General features: G+C 40.3%; 1 protein-coding gene across 5 annotated transcripts in view; it reads right to left on the reverse strand.

Annotated features, from left to right (window-relative positions):
- The window catches only part of LOC110482369 (LIF receptor subunit alpha), an 87013-nt gene that overhangs the window by 15841 nt on the left and 55794 nt on the right, over window positions 1–15378 (reverse strand). For all 5 annotated transcript variants that reach the window (XM_085568133.1, XM_021551576.4, XM_021551569.4 and 2 more), the window contains 10 exons: window positions 15015–15157; window positions 13450–13613; window positions 12465–12639; window positions 11910–12176; window positions 9004–9133; window positions 7068–7231; window positions 5293–5438; window positions 2405–2570; window positions 2180–2250; window positions 1552–1765 (listed from right to left, as the gene is read on the reverse strand). In XM_085568133.1, coding sequence (XP_085424259.1) covers window positions 1552–1765; window positions 2180–2250; window positions 2405–2570; window positions 5293–5438; window positions 7068–7231; window positions 9004–9133; window positions 11910–12176; window positions 12465–12639; window positions 13450–13613; window positions 15015–15157 — 1640 coding nt within the window. The remainder of the gene's footprint in view (window positions 1–1551; window positions 1766–2179; window positions 2251–2404; window positions 2571–5292; window positions 5439–7067; window positions 7232–9003; window positions 9134–11909; window positions 12177–12464; window positions 12640–13449; window positions 13614–15014; window positions 15158–15378) is intronic.

Consider the following 15378-nt stretch of genomic DNA (forward strand, 5'->3'; position numbering starts at 1 on the left):
ATGCCAAGCTCTAGCTACCACCAGCTATCCCACACCACAAACCTGTTACAGAGACCTCTGATTCCCAGAGCCTCACTCTATCTCTGCTGAAGGAGAGCTATAAAAGCATTTCAAATCAACTGTCCCATACAGTTACTTTCCCCTCCAATGGGCAGACTAAGAATATACTACCAGGTATTAGCATTGGTGCTGTGCTCAGTTCTGGGCTCCTCAGGACAACAGGGACATGGAGCTCCTGGCATGGGTCCAGCAGAGGGCAACAAAGATGCACAAGGGACTGGAGCATCTCTCTTACTAGGACAGGCTGAGGGAGCTGGGCCTGTTCAGCCTTGAGAAGAGACAACTGAGAGGGGACCTCATCATCTCAGTGTCCGTCAAAGCCTGCAGGGAGGGACCAGGCTCTGCTTGGTAGTGCTGAGCAACAGGACAGAAACTGATACACATGAATATGAGTACAAGGAAGAACTTTCCTGTGCAGTGACCAAGCACTGGGACAGATTTCCCAGACAGGTTATGGAGATACCCAAGCACCATCTGCTCTGGGATGGCACTGCTTCGGTGAGGAGGCTGGACTGTGGGCCCTTCCAACCTGACCTATTCTGCGATTTTTTTTGTTCTGGAGAAGCAGAGGAAACGTATTTCACATGGTTTTCCTTCACACAGAAACAAACTTGTTTTTTCATTTCACTCTGAATCCCAGCCAGAACACATTTCTTCCTATGAGAGATGGCCATGTCTTAGCAGAAGCTGAGTTGCCAGAAAACCAGCTGTGACACCTGTTCTCCAGGTCGACAAGGAGAAGCAGACCCATGAACACTCCTAGCAAGCAAGTGGTGACAGGCCTTGCTGTGTGAATCTGTCCTCCCTGCAGAACACCAGCCAGATTTGGAGCTAAGGGTTTAGGCTTTGGGAGATTACACTGTCTGCTGTGCAGAGAAGCGTGGACTCTCAATAACTGCTCTGCAATATTATCTACTCTCCAAGCTCAGTGTTAAGAGCAGAAAATCATTTTCTGGCTCAGCTATTTCCCTTTACAAAGCCCTCAGCAAGAGTAGCAGTGTTTTAATTGGGAAGCTAAAGCCCTACCTCCATTTCAAATACTGTCTCCCTAGCACAAAGATGCCAACACTTTACCAACCAGGCAAATTAATATTCTCCTGCAGAGTTCACAGGCATTGAACAAACAATTCTCACCTTAAAAACCACACATTGCCTCCAAAACTTCGGAATCTCTTTGGCATGTAACACTTCTCAGTGTCTCAACAAGAACACACAGAAATACACTGAGCTCCCCAAATATCAGGGATCCACATCAATGCTTTTGAAAAGTGCAAACAGATGTAAAGACCGCACATCTTTATTTTATGTAAAGAGCACAAATTAACTGGTGAGACACTACTCCAAGAGCAAAGCAGCATTTCCCCCCACCCCCAGCAGATTTGTGTGAGGAAATAAACACACACAAAAAAAAAAATTATTTTTCAATAAAGGAAATCTCCTAGATATTCCCCAAGCTTTGAAGGTGCTTAACTCTCAGTTGGGAGCACTCACCACTTGGAAGTTCCACGCTTGTTATCCTTGAAGGGGGAGATGATCCTGCATGGTTTCTGGCTACAACGCTTATTATACAATCACTTTTTCCAAGTTTTATCTCAGTACTGTTTGAGGGTTCAAAGACTACTTTATGCTCCAGTAGTGTCTCTAGCAGGTAGCAGGACACTTCGTGAGACACTATTTTTCCATTGGTTTCAGAAAGGGATAAAGGCTATGAACAGACAAAGAGTACATTAAAACCAAAATTCAATATACAGAAGATGACATAGGATAATATGAATTTACTGCTCCTGATCTAGTCTGATGACTGTGTAAGATTGTAAGGCAAAAATGTAACTCAAGTGTGACTTTGAGAATTAGCATATAAATTCTTAAGTTATTAATTTTCAACTGAGATGCATAAAACATTTAATTCTTCATGTGAAATGCTTCTCAAAGTGATGCTTAAATTATAAAATTTTAATAACATTCTTATTTGGGGAAAAATATTTGTCTCGATGGTTCTATAAAAAGTTAAGGAAAGCAGTCTGGTTTATTGACTATAAACTTCACTAAACTTATAAATGTGTAAGTAAGTAGTTTTTTGTACAGTTACATTACATAATATTTTACATGTTCTATCTACCTTCCAGAAGACTATTAGGCTTTCACCAGAAGGACTTCTCTCTCTCCAGATATCTGGTCCTCTTGCAGGAGCTAAATAACAAAATAAGAGTGGTAGTTTTTTTTCCCCAGTAGCACAGTAGACAATTTATCATCTATTGAAAAGTTAGGTTTTTTAGATTACTAATTTTAAAATACATATCTTCACAAGTTCAACATTTTATCATCAAGAGTTAGATGAACTTACGGGCTTCTGATGTTGTCTGATCCACTCCCCTGCTCCAGTCACTCCACCTCCAGAAGTGGTCAGCAGCTGCGCAGCGCACCCTGAGCTGGTATTTGGTGTCAGGGCGCAATGCATTCAGCTGAGCTGTGTAAGTTGAAGATTTCCGCCCAGGAATGGAGACATTGTGCTGTTAAAAAATTTACAGAAATTGACATGACACATGGATTTTTTTTTCTCCTAGATTACACAGCTAGTCAACACTTTAAAAATGTGAGGGTTTTTGTCCCCCAAAAATACTGGCAGTGTCAAAGCTGTAGTCAAGCCCTATGAAGAAAATAATGGGAAAAAAATGTCCCATGCAGTCACCCTAAACAAGGAAAAAAACTTCAGAGATCCACCAAAATAAAGTTACATATAGACAGAAATTGAAGAATACAGGAGCTGCAACATATATGATTCTTCAACAGGGTGAGTTCTGCACACAGTAGCAGGTGGTTGTTTCCCATCTATCCCGTTCAGTCCCCCTGTCTCCCACATGCAGCAAAACTGCTCACATGAGGCAGGCCAGGATTCTGGTGTTCAGGACCCACAGTCTCACTGAGCACATGCACATCAGACTGTGGGAACAAAGGCCATTTTCCTATGAGACATGCACAGGAATTCACTAAAAACATCTCTTTGAACAGGGTGTTTATCATGAAGTCTGCTGCCTTCATTTTTCCTTCAGATGATAATATGTGATCTCAGTTCACAGCTCTTATGATAGGACTAGTCTCTCCTATTATTCTTAAAGTGGTGTGAGTCTAGAGAGAATTTCAATTCCACAATTACTTAAAGAAGCCCTAAGCTTGGGAATATTTTTTTACTGCATCTAATTATAATACATGTGCATCACAGCAGCCAAAAACTGGACTGCAAGTGACTTTAAGATGCAACTAATTGAGCATTTCTAAAGCCAAATGACAACTTGAAAAATCCTAGAAAAGCCAACAATCTCTTATGTGGATGGCGCTTCTGAAAACATTCTCAAAATGCCATGAAAAACTCCATAGCAATTTCACAGCTACTTTTGTGACAGAGAACTCCTGGAGTTTTTATTAAGCAACCAGAAACCATATAAGAAAGCTGTAACAGCTTTTGCCAAGCTATTTGCTGCATACAAAATATCCATGGGTGAGGGCTCTGATACAGGTGAAGGAAACTGCTGTGGAAGTGTAAGTCTTGACCCTCTCCCACTATCCTAGCGGATAGATGCAGAAGCAGAGTTCACAAATGAGTGAATGCCCCAGGTTTTGAGCTGCATATTCCAAAAATATCTGAGTTCCTTTTGTAGTACCTAATCTCTGGTATTACTCAACACGTTATTACAGACAAAATATAAAAGCTTAAGGCTTCTGCAGTCATTAAGTGCTTTTTGGGGTGTATTCCATTACCACCTCGAGCTGCAATCCCTTTTTTTCCTTATCTTGTGACTCAGAGTTAAGTTATTTTAGCCACATGACTGATAAGATCACAGCATTCTATTGTGAGATGCTCCACCCAGAGGGTGGAGCCAAACGATGCCATCAAGAATATAAGCGGGGTTGTGCAGACAGCAAGGAGATCCCCTCTTCCAAGAGGAACAGCTGAGACCTTCTCTACACTGAGCCTCCAGAGGGAAACTACATCAGTCTACAGGATCACTGCTTGGACAGAACTATATCTGCTACCACCACCCTAGCCAGCAAGTGTCAGGTTGTATCTCTAACTCTGTCAGTGGTTCTTCTTTTGTGCTATTGTATGTATTTGGTTCTTTGTTCCCTTTTTCCTAATAAATTGTTTTTCTGACTTAGAGCCTCTCACTGGTTTTGCTTTTCAAACCAGGACAAAAGAATTTTAAAAATACTCTTAGAAAGCATGCACCCTCTTATTATGGAGGCATGTACATAATGATTATCTTCAGTCTAAGCTGCACTATTTCTGTGGCCTCATTTACATTACTCAAAGCTGTGTGCAGAGATTAACAGAATACTGCTAAAAATCAAACAAGCATTGCAAAAATAAGTCTCTGAGGTTAATGTGCTCAAATGAAAAATTCAGGCTCTGTGCACTAAGACCTACCTGAGAATTCATTATGTGTCTATTTGAAATAGTCAGAGATAAGTATGCACAAAGAAACTGGTGGTAAATCTCAGGCCAGCTGAAAATGCACTTCTCATTAGGCTTCTCCAGTGAGACCATGCTAACTTCATGCTGCAGAAGTTACTCCAGCTAAACTGGAGTTTACCTGCTGATACATCCTGATGGGAGAATCTTTCCCTATCCTGCCTCTAACATCACAGACATATGAGCAGGTTTATGAGCAGCTGCCTAATAGGGCCACGTGCATGTCAACTGCTGACAGCAAATAAATGACCTGTTCTCTGAGGGGAAAAAGGGAGAAATTCAACTGCAGACTTCAAGATCTGAAGCAGCCAGTGTGGAAGTCTGTAGGGCAGCAATGCATCCTGGAACAAGAATGTCTTAATACAGCTTGCACCAGGAAAGACAAAGGACATGGACTGTTATCTAAAAGGTCAGCATAAACTACTATGCACCCCTTTCAAGTACCAAATAAAATGGTGCATAATTTGCCTTTTCTCTAGTGTTCAAAACAACAACAACAACAAAAAAAAAACAAACTACCCAACCAACCAAACCAGGCAATAACAGAGATGAGCAAGAATTTTTCTTACTTTAGTAAATGAACTTCTACTCATTACTGCATTAATGATTTAATAAGACCATCAGAATGAAGCTCTTAGTGAGAAATAAATTTGAAATGTGATTAGTTCAGTGAAAAAGTTTACCATTTGTTCAGAAATGTGATTAGTTCAGTGAAAAAGTTTACCATTTGTTCAAAAAAATTATCTTTTAACAGTAATGCTTACCAGTTTTCTCTCAGAGTGACTACTGCTAATTTCAATTTGACACAGAAGCCTGGTCTCAGCAAAGCTGCCATTTATAAACCAACGCAGCTGAATGCTTGTAGAGTTGTCCCCAGTAACAGTTAACTTTTCTGGCGTTTTCGGATGAACTTAAAAATAAAGAAAAAACCTTCAGTTATAAGAAAAAAACCCCATTTACTATAGTTCAGAAAAATCTTATTTTAGAAGATCAGAGAGAATCAGAAGGATAAGTGTTTCAATCAGCAACTGGAAAACTGGTGCTGAGAAAGCACCTGCAAGCGCTCTCATTCCTAACTATCTTCTCAGCTATCAAATATGGAAACACATTTATTTTAGACTGAGTGTACTGCACACATGATAAGGAGTTGAGACAAAGAAAAACATTTTTCCTCTTAACTGATTTTATCAAAAGAGCAAAACACCAGCTATTTCAGATGACCACAGGTGAAATTTACTCAACTTTACTCAACTTCTGTGAACTTTTTAAATTAGGACTTAAAATCTAGGACAAAGACTAGGACAAAGGAGGATTCCTAAATGACCCCACCCCAAAACTCCCTTCACATAATTTTTCAATAAAATTCAGTACTAACATTCACAGCTATCAGAGAAAAAAATATCTGTTGATGGATTTGGTCCAGATACCTTAAGGAAATATGTACTGTACTTTGGGAATTAAGTGGACAGTGTAGGAAAGAAAGAAAAGGAAACAAATAGGAAACAGCAGTATATCACCTGGGTGTGAAACAGCCCAGTCAACAATTAACAGAAACAAATTATGCTTTTCTCAACTCTGTCAATTTACTCTGACAATTCTAATCTAGGGCTAGTTGAACTAGGGCCTGGACAAAAAAAAAGTACTATCCTCACATTTAATTCAGTTTTTTGTGGAACAGCAGAATACTGTAACCAGTAGGAATCCCTGAAAGCTCAGCTGTGACTGTGACGGAGAAAAGGGTGGTGCAGGCAGTGCTACTGAGGTGGTCTCTTCCTTTCCTTTTTCAAACTGAAGGTCTAAATGAGAGAAGTTTCTTCTTTCTCCAAACCCTAACAGCAGATGATCATGGCTATTAGCAATAGCATGCATTAGTCCTGATATTACCTTCTGTCTTTTTATGTTATTTTTTTATGCTCCAAATCCTCCTGCTGTAAAATTGTGTCATATTTTGCCCTATGTGCAGACACTGAAGTACAGGGTCATTTACATACAAGTTCATAAAGTTACACCTAAATATTAATTGTTGATGTGTAATAGAATATGGAGCAAAACATAAACTTGCTCAGAGAAGCTGTGGCTGCCTCATCACTGGAAGTGCTCAAGGCAAGGTTGGATAGGGCCCTGAGCAACCTGATCCAGTGCATGGCATCCCTTTCCATGGCAGGAAGTGGGGCATGGGGAATGTGTGTGCTGTACTGGAACTAAATGATTCTTGAGCACCCTTCCAACCCCAGACACTCTGGGATTCCATGATAAACAGCAGCTGTCTAATTATTAGATCACATATTAGCATTTATCACATAGCAGGCTGTCCAAAACAGCAGCACTGCTGTTGAGAACTGGCATCTGCCTGTACAGTTCATCACTGCCTCAAGACATGCCCTGAGTAGTTTTCAATTTAAATTATTGAATATGGCAATAATCTAGTGACAATTAACGAAAATAATGAAAAGCATACCATGTCAGAGCTCTTCAAAACCAAAACTAACAAACAGCACGTAGGAAACATCTTTTTCCCATTGTAAGTCATAAGCCTTACCTCTTTTAGTTATATCAACCAAAAGAGATGACTGTGCTTGCCCAATAGGATTGGAGACACCTAATATGAAATCATAGGTTTTTTGATCAGGCAGTACTGGAAAGCCACAAACATGGTCTCTGTTCACTTCATTGACTTCGCATGAAACATTTTTACCAGATGTTCTACAAAGTAAAGAGGGGAAGGAAAAGTTTAATTTTTGAGTAAGTTCATTCCTAGCAACACTCAGAAGTCCAGACAGAAAACATGGTACAGAATGATGGGTTCAGTTCACATGGCTTACAGAATGATTTGATTGCAGAGGCATAGCTAACACCACAACGTTAAAGTGGCATCAGTCATGACCTGCCCTGTTCTCATGTGAAACTCTCCTCTTCCACTAGCATAACATTTCCATTCTCTCACTTCTCAAAAGCCTGGAAAACAGGTAGATCCTGAAAAACCACCTTGCAAGTCACAGCTAAGATTCTGATTTAATGCATCTTTGTTCAGATCAGCATACATTTGCATTTAAAGAATTTTCTTAATTGCTTTGTGAACTAGTGAGATGCTACACACACTGTCTTTCTATAAGCCCTGTCAAATTTGAACTCAGGTTTGTTACACGGAATATATCCACTAGTCCTAACTGTCTTTTGATCAAAAGCAGGAGAGGCAGTCTGGTAACAGCCAAGAATAGTGGTGCATCTTTAGGGATAAAATCTAAATTGTCTATCTGTATGTAGGTAAATGTATGTTTTAATTACAATCTGTGTAAGCCTCTCATTCAGTAGCACAAGTTTAACTAACGTCTTCTTCTTTCAGGCATTTTTACTGTGTTCTAGCTGAGCTCTGAGTTCAGTGTAGGCTGACAGTAAGGATGAGAGTATTTATCCTGAAATGCATCATATTAATCTCACAGATTTGGGCTGAGCAAAACACGACAGGACAACATTCTTACTTATAAGATGAATATGCGGCAATCAGTGTCTAAAATGCCTTTCCTGTGAATATCTGCCCTGTTTTGTCCACCTCTGCACCCTACCCAGTGGCTTTTTAGCACTGGCACTCTAGATGACATCTGTGACTGCAACTCAAACCTCATTGCCTCCAGTATGCTTCTAAACCACCATGAGATTCCATTTCTCATCATTTTGTGTGACTCAGGCCTCTCCTGGCTTCTTTCCCTGACTGCTCCTTTGGAATGACATGAGAGCCTCCTCTCACCATAGGAAATTTTGTTAACTCCTCACTAACTTCTAATCACAACCACCAGGGAAGTGGTTGCACTTCGCAAGTGCTACTCTAATATTTCTTCTTTTTTAATGCTTTACATGGCCTAGCCTAAAAGACTATGTAGTAGGATACTACCTGACTGCTTCTTCCTTTGGGTGAAACCTGGGTTATTTGTCCTTTTCAATGTTTTATTGATAACATTTACTCTGCTTGCTCCAACTCTTTAACAGTGGGAGAACAGATGGAGGCTAACAGCCATTTTCCCTAGTGGCATTTGGCCCTACTACCTGTCTTACAATTGTTTCTCAGTGAACTTCTGTCATTCTGCTTAGCAGAAGCTCAGTAAATGTCTGAAATGATCTGACCCAGGTTTCATACAAAAAAATTAAAAATTAGTGAATGACTCCTACTATTTCCCTGTATTTTCATACTGTCCTTGTATACATGTTGGCAGCAGCCTGATACACTAAGCCCTTGATCTGATTGTGGGTTCATAATGGCATAAACCTTAGGGAAAGTTATCCTTAATTCCCATTTTAATTTTGCAGGGCTAGACCAGGGTTTTCCAAATTTAGTTTAGGTACAGCTTGCTAAAACTCTTGAAAAGTATTTTAGGCTCTAAGCAATCACATTTAAATAGGTATGGTGAAGTAAGTCCCAGGCAGCAATGGAGGTATTCCAGTTGTATCCTTTTATTCATTGTAGTGCTGGTTAATTTTACCTTTCAAATAAACTGTATCTTGTTCTTCGTTCTCCATATAGTCCACTGGGCCTGCCCGGTTTCCAGGTGCATTTTATTATCAGAAAGTTGGGTGTTTCACAGATGAGGTTTTGGGGAGTATCAGGAGCATCTGTAGCATGAAAGGAAACCAAAACTGTTAGCTGAGGTTTTGCCATCCTAGTGTGACATTTGGGTTACTGGCTTCCTCAAAGCATTGCTCTTTTGTTTTGCTGGGTCTAGATTGCATGCTTCAAAGATACATGGCAACAGCTACACCCCAACCACACAAGTAATATGCTTTAAAGAAATTACAATAAAAGAGATGGATAATTATCAGCCCCATCTGACTAACATTTGACTCTAGAATTCTAAGTGGGTGGGTAATCTGACAAATCTCATGCAAACATGTTCACAAGCTCCAGGCTCTGACCTGGAAGTCTTTCACTGAAACTCTGCCAAGAGTTTTCTGAAATTCTGAGCATCAGTTCAGCCACTGAGCAATGCAGGAATGCTGTGAGCTGTGCATCACATTTTCTAACATGCCAGCCCCACCAGTGCTTTGAATTCTCCAAACAAGTCGTGTCAAGAAAATAGTCCCTTTAGCATGAATTCCACACTGAATTTGAAAATTAAAGCAAGCCCTGAATGGCTCATCCTCTTCACCATGTCTTTGGAAGTGTCTATCTTTTCCTTTTAAGTCTTGTTTGTGTCCATACTAGAGCAGCAGTGAGTGCCTTGCTGGAAAAGATGGGCAGTGCTCCCAACAGAGATTAACCATGCCAATGTGAAACTAGGCAGAGTACTTATTTCAGGTCTTGTACACTTGAGGTGTATGAAACTGGAAAAGTGTATGCCAAAGGTAGAGCAACAATATCCACATTGAGATATATCCCCTTCTCTCTGCCCTAGAGAAGGGGAAATAACAAACAAGGCAACAGCAGCAGACTTAGTTCAGATTATGAGCAGCAAGCTAGAAAAGAACACCTGTTTTGCTAGACCTAGGCTTAACCAAAGTCTTATGTATACATATTTACTTTCTTCACCTTTTCTTCCCCTTACCAGCAAGAGGACCATAACAAGACCTCTCCCTACTAAGCAGGTACTACAAGAAGTAATACTGATAAAAAACAGATTTTGCATCCCATTTGTTAAAAAAAAAAAAAAAATGTGAAGGAAAAACCTAAGGGATTGTCACAGATTTCATTCTTGAAGCATTGACTTATTTACCTAGAAGATTTTCCCACAAAAGCAAATTTCGCACGAGTAACATTAAAATGGTATCACTGAGAAGTAATAAGAGGCTGAATTCTGTTTTGCATTTCCTAGTGAACCCCTAACAGACCAAGTCAATGACAAAATGCACAGGCTGAAGATCAGAACACATTTTCAAAGTTATTCCAGTTTCTCCTGTCCTTTTCCTCAACTCCAAGGACCTTAAATTCAAAGGCAGGGGGAATGGGATTCTAATGAGAAACTATTGGAAGACAACAACTCTCAAATTTCCTGTGAGAAAAAAAACAAAAGGCTTTAATGTGACCAATTATGGGGAAGAAGAATGAGGTTAAGTCATGACATTAAATCATGACATTAAATCATGACTTAAATGACACTAAGTCATTTAATAGGTATCTGTTTCTGGAACATATGTCTGAGCCTTACATGGTCTGTTATTTCACATTCTTCTGTAGCATGTTCTTCTGTAGTATGTTTTAATATTCCTTGTTACAAGTTTGTAATGGTTCATTCTATGTACCCCATTTGGTTTCCCTAATGGTTCAGTCCTGAGTTGTTTACCACAGTTTTCCCTGTCAAAATGTATGTCAATCTACCTGTCTGTCTCCCTGTATACCTCCCTTGTTCCCTTGTCTTACCCCTGTCTGTCAAAGATAGCACAGTCCTTTGGTTCTGGAGTGCTCCCTGTCTCTCATCCCTTCCTGGTAGCAGAATTGGGTTGTGAGGTTTGCTCCCTCCCCATGTTGGTTTCTACTGGGGAGCCCTTACCCTGCACCCCTCTCTAATGCCCCCCTATTGCTCACAGGTTGTGTCCTCCCCGTGTTCCCTCTGCCCTTTAAAAGTCCCTTCATGTTCGGCTTTGTCACTTGCTCTGCCCCCCTTGGAGATTAAATCTTTGCAGACTCAGCCAAGTGTCCTTCCCTTATTCCTCTGCCTCGGTTTCCTCGTGCTCTGTGCCTCTGCTGTGCTCCCCACGCCGCAGTGATCACCAACACCCGCACCAGTCTGGGCAGAAACTCGGGGCTGGCCACTCAGGTGTTTGCCCTCCGGCCACAAGCAGGACAGCGAGCCAGCAAACCTCCCTCCCGTGGCTACTGAGAGCCAGACACAGATACATAGCGAGCCAGTATCTTTAAAGAAAACACTAAAAAGATGTTTTAGAAGGATGCCTAGGAAAGAGGAATTACTGCCTAGCTTCCTTTGCTGTAGTTAGCTCCCAAGGAACTTCTGCCCTGGATAAGCATCTGCTGTTGCTCCAAGTTTAACTGCTGTCTTCACTTGACTGATTGGTAAATTACTGTTTGCACGTACAGTTCTTCTCTTACTCTCATCTAGTCATGGACTATACTAGAACAGATATAAACATAAACTGATAGAGACAGAGACAGGGGTTGAATATTCATATGGCAATAAACTACTTGGCATTCCAGATTATGAAAAAGTACCTTAGAACCAATGAGAGAAGCACTGGGGCAGGTTCTAATGAGGTACTTTCTCATCCTTCCAGACTTAGTGACTCTGTGAGCCGACCTTTCCACAGTGAAATCAAACAAGCACAATCCCCAGTTCAACTTCCAAACTTTTTTCCCCAGGAGGGAAAAAAAAATAGTACTTTTTTCCTAGCAGACCAAAACGATTTTGATTTTCCTAAGGTTAGTAAACATGATACATACATCCTACAAACACGACACTTCCTTCGTATCCATTTTCGAGTCTGCAGACTACATTCGTTCCGCTGGTATTTGAAACGCTGGCATTTAGCACTCTGATGGCATGGCTTCGACGGCTCAGTTGGATCATTGTATAGGATTTTGATCCATAAGTCATATTTGTTATGTGTTGATCTTCTTCATGGACACAACAAAATGTCAAATCTGAACCTACTGCCACCACAGGGTCCAGAGGAAACACTCCACTTCCACCAGGCTCGGTGTCTTTTCCTAGCAGAAAAAGAAGAAAACAAACAAAAAACCAAACAAGAAACCTCATATGAACAATGTGCTATAAACATGGTGCTGATCAGCTAAAATGTGAATGAGGAACACAACAACGCATACAAACAAATATTTGCTAGGTTTCATTAAGTAGTGATTGTGTTATTTCTCTAATAAAAAAAAAAAACAGTCTCAAATGCAGTAGCCCATCACCGCCTAATGCTCTTCCTCTGACTTAGGCTTAATTCTTATACAGGAAGAAAAGTCCATGTGGTTGCAAGGGAACAAACATACCAGGGATCATTTCTGCTGGACTCCAGTCACTCCAATCCTTGGGGCCAACAAACTGTGTTGCATTAATGTAACAGCGAATCTTCACATAGTGTGATGTGCACTCCAGAGGCATATCTGATGTCCAGTTCCAAGAAAGAATGATGTCTTCATGAGTCAGTTTTGAGTAGTAAGTAACCTGCAAAAGTTTTGCACCAAGAAATCAACCAAGACAGAGCTTATGAACACATGTTAGTAATGACATATAATCTCCAAAGTTTCAACAGAATGGCAAGTTAGGTGAAGTAAATAATAAAATTCTCATTGATTATTGGAGTGTTCTACCTAACTTTTAGTTGTGCTATGAATTTATCTGGACGAAAGTTTAAGTTGCTAAACAGACCACCAGCCAGATAGACTGTCAGCCAGTAATACTAGAGGGCAGATATTTGAGGGAGAGCAGGAGGATTCCCAAGCATTTAAAGAGGTATACTGCACCCTGGGCCTCTCATAGGCAGTGAAATGTTCCAACTTCTCAAAAATAAAACTTTTCTAATATTAGTCCCAGGCTGCACATTTCATCTTTTCTCCATTAGTAAAATTTATAGGACAGAGCTACAAACTAGTCTGGAAGAACCTCTGGTTACAAAAAAAGAAAAAAGCAAGCTGAGCATTCAGAGATGATCAAAACTGGAGACACTGTTGGAGATATAGAGACCATGGTGTAAAGTATCTGCCATATTCATAAGTTCTAATTCCAGAGTCCCTGTACCAGAAAAAAAAAAACCAAAACCAAACTGCTGTGACTAAGTACCAACAGTACAGTAGCCAGTGTTCTTCTAACTGTGAAATTTAACAAAAAGTTACCTGCCAAAAGCATGATTACACTCAGGTCCTGCAAAGCTCTACTATCTTTCATCATTCCCAGTTTTTTAAAGTGACCTCTCAGAACATAACAAAGGCAAAAAAACTGTGCATATATTTTTCATAAAAAAAGAAAGGTACTTACTTGTGTGACTACTTCCATAGCTTCTTTTCGGAGTATCTGAATTTCCCAAAGGGCATCCAGTCCATATGGGAAGATTGATCCATTATCACTCCACTTTAGATTTAATGTGGAAGTTGGAAAGTCAGGCTTTAAACTAAGAATGTGTGGAGTGACAGGAACAAAGGCTTGAAAAAGATCGGGGGGAAAAAAGCCATATTCAGGTCATTAGTCAGCAGCACCAGCCCTACAGATGTTTAACAGCCATATCTCTCTGCTCTGAACTGGCTAGTAGCCATACAAGCATGTAACTCAACCTCTGTAATTAGAACAAGGCTCTGTGTCTACTTGAGCATGAGAGTTCTCAGGAAAGCAAGGTGCTGATGAATCATCAGGTAGCATTTTCTTTTAATACCTCAGCATGTAGATGGGCAAATAACTGATTGTGAATATGACTCTTCAGGGAAGATATCCCATCTTTCCCAACCTTCCTTCAATATCACAGTGATAAAGGAAATATGGTGGCAGTCTTTGAAGTGTGCATGAGAACTCTTCTAGGGAGAATGGGAGAAGAATGGGAGAAGAAACACTCCCAAAAGAAGAAGCATGTTTTGGAGACCAGTAGGGAAGTGGGGACTTGCAACAAAAGGGAGAGTGGCGAGGAAGGAAACCAGAAGTACACGATGGAAGACGCTTACATGAGGTTCTGAAGATCACAGGGAAAGTGATTTTAAGCCACAAAAAGTATTAAGGGCACAAGGTCCTGACAGAGACAAGACAGGGAGATTAAACAGAAGCATCTCTTCTACAAATGTGTTGTGGTGAAGCAAGAGATTGAGAAAACAGAGAAGAACCTTGGTAGTACAAGGATTATGGGGGTTCATTGGGCCTTATGTAAGCTAAAACATTTAAAAATATGTGTGATACATACAACTTTAGTCCTGACCAAGGAGCTGAGAACTTGCAAAGTGTTCAGCACAATCAATACACTGCCCACAATAACCTGTGATGAACCTGAGAGGCTTATCATGTTAATCAAATATTTTTGATTTGCGTTTTGTGTAAGTTCTTGAGCTGCTCTTGACTGGAAACAGAATCATGGATAAGAAGTGTTACTGACATGAAAATTTGACTACACTGAAGGAGTAAGCAGGCAAACCAAAGGCAAAAACTAGACCAAGCATGATAGATTGTATCACTGCCATCTTCTGTTTACAACTTCCTTCTTTGCCTGGAAGGAATTGGGAAAAAGTCTAATTTACTTATGTATGAAGATTAGGAATTTGTTTACAAATGCTTCCTAACTAGGACTAAAAAGGGAGAAGAGTGAGTGATGTATCGTTGTATTTTGTTTCCCTTCTCACATTCTGCCTTTGATTTTTTCTGCTATGGACTATGGGTAAGAGGAGTATTCTTTCTTTTGAAGGGTTAGAGAAAACGATATGTGATATATGGAAGCTTCTCATGGAGCCAGAATATCAACATTCTATAGACAGGAATGTTGCCAAAGAAACCTGCAAGCATACACATCTGAAGCGTGTATACAGAGTATAAAAGCCTTAGGTACACACGTATGACCTGATACTTACGGATGTCTTTCTGGTGAATTACAAATTCTTTGGTAGGAAAAGCAGTTCCAGAGCTTTTGATTGTCACTGTGATGGAGCTCTCTGGGACTGGAATCTCAGCCCTTCTCTCCTTAGTTTTAAAACACACTTGAGGGGTAAGGTCACTAAAAAGACAGAGAGGATTAAGCAGTTATTTCAGCTCATAGGAAGCTAAGGCAAGTTAAGTCCTATTATTGCACACTAATAAAACACAAATTCTCTGTAATAAACATAAAGCTCCATATCAAGTTTGTGAAGGAGTGAGACTTGCTTGGGCTTTGGTTAGTATCAGATTAATGGCATTCCCTCATCTTTCAAGTCACTTTTATCATAGTGGTTGGTTGTG

This window comes from Lonchura striata, chromosome Z (genome assembly GCF_050655825.1).
Source record: "Lonchura striata isolate lonStrDom1 chromosome Z, ASM5065582v1, whole genome shotgun sequence".
Taxonomy (NCBI): domain Eukaryota; kingdom Metazoa; phylum Chordata; class Aves; order Passeriformes; family Estrildidae; genus Lonchura; species Lonchura striata.